General features: G+C 39.6%; 1 protein-coding gene across 1 annotated transcript in view; it reads left to right on the forward strand.

Annotated features, from left to right (window-relative positions):
- Window positions 1-2320: 2320 nt before the first annotated feature.
- LOC122899232 (zinc finger protein 239-like) overlaps window positions 2321-12457 on the forward strand; it is a 56474-nt gene continuing 46337 nt past the window's right edge. The window contains 1 exon segment of the mRNA XM_044236816.1: window positions 2321-2470. Coding sequence (XP_044092751.1) covers window positions 2321-2470 — 150 coding nt within the window.

Raw genomic sequence — 12457 nt, forward strand, 5'->3', positions numbered from 1 at the left:
CACTCTATCAGAATAAATATACCTATACCTCCTAAGGTTTTGGAGCAAAGTGATGCCCACAAATTACTTATTAGAACTTTGGAAACACCCAATTAAAAAGCTACAGTAATTATTATCACTATTGTTTGCATTGTTGTTACTAACTGTGATATATTTGAGCGACCCTTCAACATACCGTAATCACATGCTGAAATCACATATGGAAGTGCTTCATCTGCTCCCGTATCATAATACAGAGACTTCATGTTTCTCAGGAAGCTCTTCACATAACCCAGTGGTTGTAGGTTGTGACATGTTAGAAGGATGGTCAGGCCAACTTTTGGCATCATTAGATTTGAATGCCCTTATCTTGATTGATCTCTGGATAGTGTAGGTACAGAAAACCAGATGATATTTTTCCAAAAAGCGTGGTGAAAATAATATAATCATCCATGATGACAAAGGAGAAAATATGCTAAAATTTCATACTTAAGTCTTGCAACACTAAATGGAAAATTTGCATTTAACACTGTCTTTTGATACCTGAAGAGGGAAAATCCACACTTTATGAATAGGTAGGAAGATATGGTCCCCATTCTCTGATGTGGACTAAATCGACTCTTCCCCACTGTGCTTGTGATGGTTATTTGGTTAGAAGCAACAAACCTCCTCTGACTGACTTATACTAAAAAGAGCTTACCAGAAGAGTACTTGGTGGCTTATATAATCAAAGGAGAGGCTGAAGAGGATCTAAAGAAGGACACAGTATGAGGTAAGCTTTGGCAATCTTGGTCAGAAACTCGAAACACTGCTTTTGGAGACAATGCCATCAAGACACCTGAGATCACACACCTTCAAGCTAAGGTCAAGAGACTGAGCGGGGATCTGATGCACCTAGACTGATGACAGACAAATAAAATAAAATAAAATTCTACTTCATTTTTTTCAAAAATCAATTTAGGACCTAGCTGTAGTTGACTGAGATGCCCAGGGAGGCAGTGTGGGGACAGTCCTAGAAGAGAGACTCGCTCCTTGAAAGTTACAGGACTAAATTGCGTGTTCTATCATAACGAAAGCTTAGCTTCCATTTTTACTGTGACTGATGCTTGAAAGTTTAAGTAGCTGATTACTTGAACCTTTGAAAGTTTATAAGTTTCTGTTGCTTCAAAAAATTATTTTATCCTCTCAGAAGTTTTGGAAGAGATTAAAGAAAATGCTTGCATGTAATGACATAGTGCAGGGACTTGGCACTCCTATTTGACAAGTATTCATTAAGTACTTTCTAAGGACTAAAATTAGCCTGTTCATTGCATTAAATTGTTGTTGTTAAATGGCTTCTAAAATCTGCAAAAAGCTAATTATTAAATATGTTGTGTACCAGATGACTAATGAGGGAAGCAAAGATCTACAGATAAAGAGTAATTAGATTATATTTGGCAAGGTCACCTTTCTCTTTATTCATCACTTCTGGTTAAGTGTTCCCAAGGAAGTCACAAGTGCCTGGGGAGATAATATCTTAAAGACAAACAAGCAAACAAGTAAAAAAAATTTATTTTATTTCTGGGGGAAAATACATGCTTGACTATCATCTGCCCAAGCTTGTCAATGCAGAAAAAGTAGAGATGTATCCGGTGTCTCCCCAGGCTCTTTAGATAGAAGACATGATATTTTGGGAAAGACATACAAAGGAATCAAAGAAGTTTCTTTCAAGATTTTTCATTTCTGTGAATAACGTGTTTTTCATAATTTGTTTCCCATTTCCCCTTTCCACATTTTTAATACTAAGTTTCTCTTCATTATAAAAGTATTATTGTGGGATGCCTGGGTGGCTCAGTCAATAAGCATCTGCCTTTGGCTCAGATTGTGATCCCAGGGTCATAGAATCCAGCCCCACATCATGCTCCCAGCTCATCAGGGAGTCTGCTTTTCCCTCTCCTGCTCCACCTGCATATGTTCCCTCTCTGGCTATCTCTCTTCCTCTCTCAAACAAATAAATAAATAATAGTTTAAGAATAAATAAATAAAATTATTATTACTACATAAGATGTAATATGTATGTGTGTGTGTGTGTGTGTATATATATATATATATATATATATATATATAATGTATAATCCTACACTTCTGAATATTTTTAAAATTTGCTTATTTCTGTCAGCCTTTTTTCCTGGGACTACACACACAGACACACACATATATATACACACACACACATTTTGGTCATGCATTTTCTGTTTAGAATCTTGGGCTTTGTATTTCCATTTAGTGTTACATCAAAAATATTTTTATGTCATTAAGTACTCTTCAAAAAATACAGTTTCAGTGGTTGTTTCATGACATGATGAAGGACACAGATGAGCAGCCAGATGAAGAGATACAGAGGACGAGGTCTGAAAGGAGCTTCCTGCCGCTGGAGTTCCGGTGCTCCACCCACCCTGGTGGAAGGAGCACATCTGTGCTCATAATCCGGAAGCTCTCCACACCTCATACTGTGGGGATTTGGGGGAGGCTTCATCATATAAAAGGCATGACAGATTATTAATTCCATTTCTAGGCCCTTTGCAGTCTCCAAAGAATGGGCAGCGGCCCTGATGGTTCTGAGCTTCTAATGACAGCTGGGGCTCTCTGGTGACTAGCGCCATCCCAGAGACAACCAAGAGTGGCCTCATTAGAACAAAAGACATTCCTCTCACCCAGGAATTCTAGTGGATTCAGAAGTTCCATGTCAGATGCTCCTGTCACTCAGGAAATTAGGTATTCTGTAGGAGCTCTGTGTCAGGAAACAGGCCAAAGACTAAGTTTTAGAACAAAACATGCTCCTAGCACCCCTAATGACAAGGATTTTTAGGAGCTCTGTGTCAGGAGTAGGGGCAGAATCCAATATATATTTCTTATTATTTCACATATAATTATCCCATATATACATGTGTAGTACTAATAAGTATTCACATATACTTTGATGTAATCTACTCACTATGCAAATGTTTTGAAAATAGCATGTATGCCAAAACGCTTTTCAATTCTTAGTGACAACAACTCTGTTGCTTTACATTTTTCTGATGATGGCAAGCACATGCTTATCTGTTGTAACATTTGATAACCAAAACAAGCCTATTGTTTTTCAACAAAGTTATAGATGAGAAAATCAGGTTTTTTTTTCTTGTCTGGATTCATTCAAAACATACCCCAGTATGTGGAAAAGGGATTTCTGGGTTTTTGTTGTTGTTGTTTCATTTTGTTAGGTTGGTTTGTTTGAGAGAGAGAGAGTGAATGATTGAACAGGAGTGGAGGTGGAGAGGGAGAGAGAGAATCTTGAGCCCCCTGACCTGGGGCTCTTTCTCATGACCCTGAGATCATGACCTGAGCCAAAATCAAGAATCTGGTGCTTAACTGACTGAGCCACCCTCATGTCCCAGGATTTCTCATTTTGAATTCATGGTGTTTCTACTTTACCCCAAGTTCCCACAAAGCAGGGATGAAGGAAGTTTTCAGCAAAGACTATACAGAAATACTTCCACCGAGCAGATTTAATTTTAAGCCAGATTAACTACAGCATCTTTCACCTATCTTCCTGATGCACCGGAGAAGCAGACTCATTTTGCCTGACCCATTCTGTCACTGTATTCTCAGGCTTCAGGACAGTTCTAAAGACTTAGAAACCTTAGACATTGCCTAGTGAATTGTTCGTTATTCCTGTGGTTTTAGGCATAAATGTACATATACCTTAATATAAATTAAAAATTACGCCAGCGGACCCAGACTGTTCTAGCTCCCCATAACCACAAACTTTAGAAAGGTTTAGGGATTACATTGGGTTTTTTTAATTACTCAGACTGAAGGGAGGCCATAAAGTGAAATGGTCAGGAGTGCATGTTGGCAGGGGTTTGGGTCTGAATCTTCCACCTCTTCTAGTCCTGTAGTCTTAGACACCTCATTTAATCTCTCCAAGCCCCATTCCCTGCGTGGATAAGATGGGGGTAATCAGTTACAGCGTTATTATGGGGATAAATTGCAGGAAAGCACCAAAAAGCATTTAGCTTAGAGACATCTCAGCTTTTCAGGAGTTAGTGCCGCCGTTGCTTTGGTGTGCTCAGGCTGGTAAAGCGAAATACCACAGAAGAGGTGGTGTAAAGAACAAAAATGCATTTCCTAGCCATTCTGGGGGATAGAGGTCCAAGATCAAGGTGACATCAGGGTTGGTTTCTGGTGACACCCCTCTTCCTGGCTCATACATGGCCACCTTTGGGCTGTGTCCTCACAGGGGATGGAGACAGGGTCAGGGACAGAGACAGAGAGACGGAGAGAAAGAGAGAGGTGGGGGGAAGGGAGGAGGGTGTGCTAGCTCTCTTCTCTATTCTTTTTTTTTTTAAAGATTTTATTTATTTATTTGTCAGAGAGAGAGGGAGAGAGACCGAGCACAGGCAGACAGAGTGGCAGGCAGAGGCAGAGGGAGAAGCAGGCTCCCCGCCGAGCAAGGAGCCCGATGTGGGACTCGATCCCAGGACGCTGGGATCATGACCTGAGCTGAAGGCAGCCGCCCAACCAACTGAGCCACCCAGGCGTCCCTCTTCTCTATTATTAAAAGGACACTAAGCCTTTTGGGCCAAGGCCCCACCCTGTAACCTCATGTAACCTTAATTATGTCCATAATGGCTATATGTCTATATACAGTCACATCAGGGATTGGGGCCTTGACATATGAAGGTAGGGGAGACACAGCTCAGTCCATAACCGCTGTTCAGTGACTGCCATCATTAATGCTGTTTGTAAAGGAAGAAGAGCTCTGTTATTAACATGCATGTATTATCACAGAATTGGGCTTTTCCTGAATTTGTCATTGCCAAGCACCCTAAAATTTTCCCATTTCATAAATATAGTATCTTCCCTGAATTCTAAATTTTTAAATAAATCACCAATATCCTTTTTGTAGGCAGAATAATGCTCTCTCCCCCAAGAGATGCCCATGTCCTAGAGTGTGTGGCTATGCCACCTTACATGGCACAGGGTTCCTGGAAGTTTCCTAAACTCGGGATACGAGATGGATCGATTCTCCTGGCTTATCTGAGTGGGCTCCATGCAATTACAAGGGTACCTATAAGTAAAAGAAGGCAGGGCAGTCAGTGTGAGGGTAATGCTGGTGGGAGACTCCACGGGTCATAGGTGCCTTTGAAATGGAAGGAGATGAGAGCCAGGGAGGGGAGGGAGGCAGTGGGTGAAGCTGGGGAGGGCAAGAAAACAGCTCTGTCTCCCAGGCCCACAGAAAGGAATGCAGGCCTGCCTACGTCTTATTTTAGTCCAGGAGGACCCCTCGGACCTACAGAACCATAATGTAATATACTTGTATTGTGTGAGCATTAATTTACAGAAACACTAGGAAACTCAAACAATGCCCATATTTTCTCTGCATTAATGAGCAAAGGCTAATGTTCATGCTCTCAAATACTTCAGCATATTATTTTAAATGCTCTCTCCCCCTCCTTCAGCAAAGTGTCCCAGGCGTTTTTAAATCCTTCATATTATTGGTCACTTTTCTTCCACTTGTGACCAACTGTAGGGGAGGTGATTACAGTAGCCCGCCCTCTGAAATAGACTCATCTTCCTACTCAGAAATCTTTTATTTCACTTCTACCATTTGCAAGCCTATATTCTAGTCTCTAAAGATAGTCACCTGATTTTTTATTAGAAATTTTTTGTTGTTGTTCTTATGGAGAGAGACTGAATACGAATTTCAGCCATGCTTGGATAAAAGTCTGGCTCTCCCTTATAGGCACTGACTTAACTCTTTAAGTCTTACTTTCTTTATCTGAAAATGACAGTATCTACTTCATGGATCACTTAAAAGATTTTAAAAAAGATACTGGAAACAAAGCAGCTAGTGCAGGGACTAACACAGAAAAACTGTGCTAACAGAGAGGAATGAACCTCCTTCTCTTCCATTAAAATACAATTAACCACAGTTGGCTTATTAATCTTTTCTTGCCGGATTCTTCTTTACCTATTTTAATGTAGGAAACAAGAACATGTTTCTTTCTGGTTGTGTGTTTGGGGTTATGCACGATAATTCAAGACTGCCTATCTGACGTGAATCACTACAGTCGATGTATCTTTTCAAGTGCTTAGAAGATTGGTTTTCCAAGACATTATCGTTTTCTTGGTTAGCCTTTTTTGGTCTCTTTATTTACATATTTTACCAGAGTTATCAACCATTGCTTTTCTTGAAATAAAACAGCTTTAGGATAGTGGTCCCTGGGTAGTCGGTTGAGCATCTGACTCTTGGTTTCAGCTCAGGTCATGATCTCAGGCTTGTGAGATCCAGCCCCACAGAGAGCTTCATGCTCATCAGGGAATCTACTTGAGATTCTCTCCCTCTGCCCAACACCCCACCCCACCCCAAAACACTCCACCCCCCAGAATAAATAAATCTCAAAAAATATATATTAGAAAAAAGCTTTAGGCTTAAAGTATACTTTTTAACTGTACATAAAAAAAATACCAAGGTTATTTAATGGTATACTCAAGTATAACTCTTTATTCTCACCTATGAATCTGCATTTAAGGAAAAAAGGATTCATGTCAGGCTCGTAATGTCAGAATATTTTTATGTCAGATAATGTATAGTGTGTCTATATTTCTCAAACAGAAAGATTTTCAAAATAACTTTGGCAAATTGTGGTCTTGTCCTATAAACAAACGTATGGGTACTGAAGACACTTTTACTGTATTTCTATTATTTTATTACTACTGAAATTCTTCTAGATGCAGAAAAAAGTGAATTTCCCCATACCTTATTTGATAGTCCCTATACAATATCCCATACAAAAACAATTTTCTTCTATAATTCAGTGCTAGGAAATTTTATTATTTTAATTTTTTTTCAATTTATTTATTTTCAGAAAAACAGTATTCATCATTTTTTCACCACACCCAGTACTCCATGCAAGCCGTGCCCTCTATATTACCCAACACCTGGTACACCAACCTCCCACCCCCCCGCCACTTCAAACCCCTCAGATTGTTTTTCAGAGTCCATAGTCTCTCATGGTTCACCACCCCTTCCAATTTACCCAAATTCGCTACTCCTCTCTAACACGCCTTGTCTTCCATGCTATTTGTTATGCTCCACAAATAAGTGAAACCATATGATAATTGACTCTCTCTGCTTGACTTATTTCACTCAGCATAATCTCTTCCAGTCCCGTCCACGTTGCTACAAAAGTTGGGTATTCATCCTTTCTGATGGAGGCATCATACTCTATAGTGTATAGGGACCACATCTTCCTTATCCATTCATCCGTTGAAGGGCATCTTGGTTCTTTCCATAGTTTGGTGACTGTGACCATTGCTGCTATAAACATTGGGGTACAGATGGCCCTTCTTTTCACGACATCTGTGTCTTTGGGATAAATACCCAGGAGTGCAATTTCAGGGTAATAGGGAAGCTCTATTTTTAATTTCTTGAGGAATCTCCACACTGTTCTCCAAAGAGGCTGCACCAACTTGCATTACCACCAACAGTGGAAGAGGGTTCCCCTTTCTCCACATCCTCTCCAAACATGTTGTTTCCTGTTTTGTTAATTTTGGCCATTCTAACTGGTGTAAGGTGATATCTCAATGTGGTTTTAATTTGAATCTCTCTGAGGGCTAATGATGATGAGCATTTTTTCATGTGTCTGATAGCCATTTGTATGTCTTGATTGGAGAAGTGTCTGTTCATATCTTCTGCCCATTTTTTGATGTGTTTGTCTGTTTCGTGTGGGTTGAGTTTGAGGAGTTCATTATAGATCCTGGATATCAACCTTTTGTCTGTACTGTCATTTGCAAATATCTTCTCCCATTCCGTGGGTTGCCTCTTTGTTTTTTTGACTCTTTCCTTTGCTGTGCAGAAGCTTTTGATTTTGATGAAGTCCCAGAAGTTTATTTTCGCTTTTGTTTCCTTTGCCTTTGGAGACGTATCTTGAAAGAAGTTGCTGTGGCTGATATCGAAGAGATTACTGCCTATGTTCTCCTCTAGGATTCTGATGGATTCCTGTCTCACGTTGAGGTCTTTTATCCATTTTGAGTTGATCTTTGTGTACGGTGTAAGAGAATGGTCGAGTTTCATTCTTCTACATATAGCTGTCCAGTTTTCCCAGCACCATTTATTGAAGAGACTGTCTTTTTTCAACTGTATATTTTTTCCTGTTTTGTCGAAGATTAATTGACCATAGAGTTGAGGGTCCATATCAGGGCTCTCTACTCTGTTCCACTGGTCTATGTGTCTGTTTTTATGCCAGTACCATGCTGTCTTGGTGATCACAGCTTTGTAATAAAGCTTGAAATCAAGTAAGGTGATGCCGCCAGCTTTATTTTTGTTTTTCAACATTTCCTTAGCGATTCGGGGTCTCTTCTGATTCCATACAAATTTTAGGATTATTTGTTCCAGCTCTTTGAAGAATGCTGGTGGAATTTTGATCGGAATGGCATTAAAAGTATAGATTGCTCTAGGCAGTATAGACATTTTAACAAAGTTTATTCTTCCGATCCAAGAGGTTGGAATGGTCTTCCATCTTTTTGTGTCTTCTTCAATTTCTTTCATGAGTGTTCTGTATTCCTCAAGTACAGATCCTTTACCTCTTTGGTTAGGTTTATTCCCAGGTATCTTATGGTTCTTGGTGCTATAGTAAATGGAATCGATTCTCTAATTTCCCTTTCTGTATTTTCATTGTTAGTGTATAAGAAAGCCACTGATTTCTGCACATTGACTTTGTATCCTGCCATGTTGCTGAATTGCTGTATGAGTTCTAGTAGTTTGGGGGTGGAGTCTTTTGGGTTTTCCATATAAAGAATCCTGTCATCTGCGAAGAGAGAGAGTTTGACTTCTTCATTACCAATTTGGATACCTTTTATTTCTCTCTGTTGTCTGATTGCTGTTGCTAGGACTTCTAATACTATGTTGAATAAGAGTGATGAAAGTGGGCATCCTTGTCTTGTTCCTGATCTCAATGGGAAGGCTGCTAGCTTTTTCCCATTGAGGATGATATTTGCTGTGGGTCTTTCATAGATAGATTTGATGAGGTTCAGGAATGTTCCCTCTATCCCTATACTTTGAAGCGTTTTAATCAGGAACGGATGCTGGATTTTGTCAAATGCTTTTTCTGCATCAATAGAGAAGACCATGTGGTTCTTCTCTCTTCTCATATTAATTTGTTGTATCACATTGATTGATTTGCGAATGTTGAACCATCCTTGTAGCCCAGGGATGAATCCCACCTGATCATGGTGAATAATCTTTTTAATGTGCTGTAGGATACTGTTGGCTAGGATCTTGATGAGAATCTTAGCATCCATATTCATCAGTGATAATGGTCTGTTATTCTCCTTTATGGTCGGGTTCTTGCCTGGTTTGGGGATCAGGGTAATGCTGGCTTCATAGAAAGAGTCTGGAAGTTTTCCTTCTGCTTCAATTTTTTGAAACAGCTTCAGAATAGGTGTTATTTCTACTTGGAATGCTTGGTATAATTCCCCAGGGAATCCGTCAAGTCCTGGGCTCTTGTTTTTTGGGAATTTTTTTATCACTGATTCAATCTCGTTATTAGATATCGGTCTATTCAGGTTGTCGATTTCTTCCTGGTTCAATTTTGGGAGTTTATATTTTTCCAGGAATGCATCCATTACATCTAGGTTGCTAAGCTTATTGGCATATAACTGTTCGTAATAACTTCTGATGATTGTTTCTACTTCCTTGGCGTTAGTTGTGATCTCTCCCTTTTCATTCATAATTTTATGAATTTGGGATGTCTCTCTTTTCTTTCAGATTAGTGTAGCCAGTGGCTTATCGATCTTTTTGATTCTTTCAAAAAACCAGCTTTTAGTTTCATTGATACGTTCTACTGTATCTCTGGTTTCTCCCTCATTGATCTCAGCTCTAATCTTGATGATTTCCCTTCTTATGTGTGGAGTTGGTTTGATTTGTTGTTGATCCTCCAGTTCTTTAAGGTGTAGAGACAGCTGGTGTGTTCTGGATTTTTCAATTTTTTTTGAGCGAGGCTTGGATGGCTATGTATTTTCCCCTTAGGACCGCCTTTGCTGTATCCCATAGGTTTTGGACCGAAGTGTCTTCATTCTCATTGGTTTCCATGAATTGTTTCAGTTCTTCTTTGATCTCCTGGTTGATCCAAGCATTCTTAAGCAAGGTGGTCTTTAGCTTCCAGGTGTTTGAGTTCCTTCGGAACTTTTCCTTGTGATTGAGCTCCAGTTTCAAAGCATTGTGATCTGAGAATATGCAGGGAATCATCTCAGTCTTTTGGTATCGGTTGAGTCCTGATTTGTGACCCAGTATGTGGTCTATTCTGGAGAAAGTTCCGTGTGCACTTGAGAAGAATGAGTATTCTGCTGTTTTAGGGTGGAATGTTCTGTATATATCTATGAGGTCCATCTGGTCCAATGTGTTATTCAATGCTCTTGTTTCTTTATTGATTTCTGCTCTGATGATCTGTCTAATTCTGAAAGAGGCGTGTTAAGATCTCCTACGATTAGTGTATTCATATCAATATGACTCTTTATCTTGATTAACAGTTTTCTTAAGTAATTGGCTGCTCCCATATTGGGAGCATAGATATTTACAATTGTTAGATCATCTTGGTGGATAGTCCCTTTAAGGATTATGTAGTGTCCTTCTGTATCTCTGACTACAGTCTTTAGTTTGAAGTCTAATTTATCTGATATGAGAATCGCTACCCCAGCCTTCTTTTGAGTCCCATTGGCATGAAAGATGCTTCTCCACCCCTTCACTTTCAGTCTGCGTGTATCTTTAGGTTCAAAATGGGTCTCTTGTAGACAGCATATGGATGTGTCCTGTCGTTTTATCCAATCTGCAACCCTGTGCCGTTTTATGGGTGCATTTAGGCCATTCACATTGAGAGTGATTATTGATAGATACGTTTTTATTGACATTGAGTTACCTTTGAAGTCTTTCTTTCTGTAGACTGTCTCTATATTTCTGTTCAATGCTATTCTTGGGATTTTTCCTCTTTTATAGAACCCCCCTTAATATTTCCTGCAGTGTCGGCTTGGTGGTTGCATAGTCTTTTAAGCCTTGCCGGTCTTGGAAACTCTATCTCTCCATCCATTTTGAATGTCAGTCTTGCTGGAGAAAGTATTCTTGGCTGCATGTTCTTCTCATTTAGTGCCCTGAATATATCTTGCCAGCCTCTTCTGGCTTGCCACGTCTCTGTGGACAGGTCTGACGTTATTCTGATGGGCTTCCCTCTGTAAGTAAGGAGCCTCTTTGCCCTGGTGGCTTTCAAGAGATTATACCTACAATTATAATTCCTCAATTTGACTATCAGGTGTCGTGATGTTTTTTTGGAATGTATAATCTTGGGTGGAGACCGTTCAGCCTCTAGTACATGAACGCTGGTTCCATTCACGATATTGGGAATACTTTCATTAAGGACATGTTCCACTATATCTTCTAGACTTCTTTCTTTCTCCTCCCCTTCAGGAATTCCAATAATTCTGACGTTGGAACACTTCATGCCATCATTTATTTCCCTAATTCTGCTTTCGTGGGATCTAAGCTGTTTGTTCCAGGCTTCCTCCTGATCCTTTCTCTCTATCTGTTTGTCTTCCAGATCACTAATTCTATCTTCTGTCTCAGTTACCCTAGCTTTGAGAGAGTTTAGATTAGATTGGAGCTCATTGAGTGCATTGTAGACCTCCTCCCTGGTAGCTTTAAGCTCCGCCCTAACATTGTGAACATCCTGTCTGGTCGCTTTCAGTTCGGCCTTAATCAATTCTGTTTGGTCATCCATGGCTTTCTCCAACCTAGCTATTGCCTGGATAATTGTTAGCCTGAATTCTCTTTCCGACATATTGTCTATGTTGATAGCTGTTAGATCTGTTGCAGAAGATCCATCCTCCGTATTTTTCTTCTGTTGGGCATTCCTCCTCCTAGTCATTTTGTGGGAGAAGACTGAACAGATGTAGCTGGATGTATCAACTCTGGTGCAGTCAAGGTGCACCCTGCAACACTTCTGAGCAATCAGGATTCCCCACCCAAACGAGAGACAAAAGAAAAGAAAAAGAAAAAGAAAAAAAAAGGAAAAGAAGAAAAAGAAAAACAAAAAAGAAAAAAAGATAGAGAGGGAGACAGGAAAGAAAGGGAAGATGAAAGAGAAGGTTCAGCCCAGATGGGCCCCAAGGTAAGATTTATGAAGTAGACAAACAAAAAGAGATAAAAAGACTGATACAATTATATGGCAAGAGAAAGAAAAAAAAAAAATATATATATATATATATATATATGTATGCAAATAAAGAAAGAACCTCGTCAAAAAGAACCACTAGTGTAAAATTTTTATGCTATCAGGACAAACACAAAAAACACAGAAACACTGGTGGAAGAAGATGGGAGAGTTCTTATAAATTCTCAGTGTGTGCGAGGAAGGTTGTTTTAATTCTTCCTGGATGTATCTTGATATCTTTGTTAAAGGACTCC

The sequence above is a fragment of the Neovison vison genome, chromosome 2 (assembly GCF_020171115.1).
Source record: "Neovison vison isolate M4711 chromosome 2, ASM_NN_V1, whole genome shotgun sequence".
NCBI lineage: Eukaryota > Metazoa > Chordata > Mammalia > Carnivora > Mustelidae > Neogale > Neogale vison.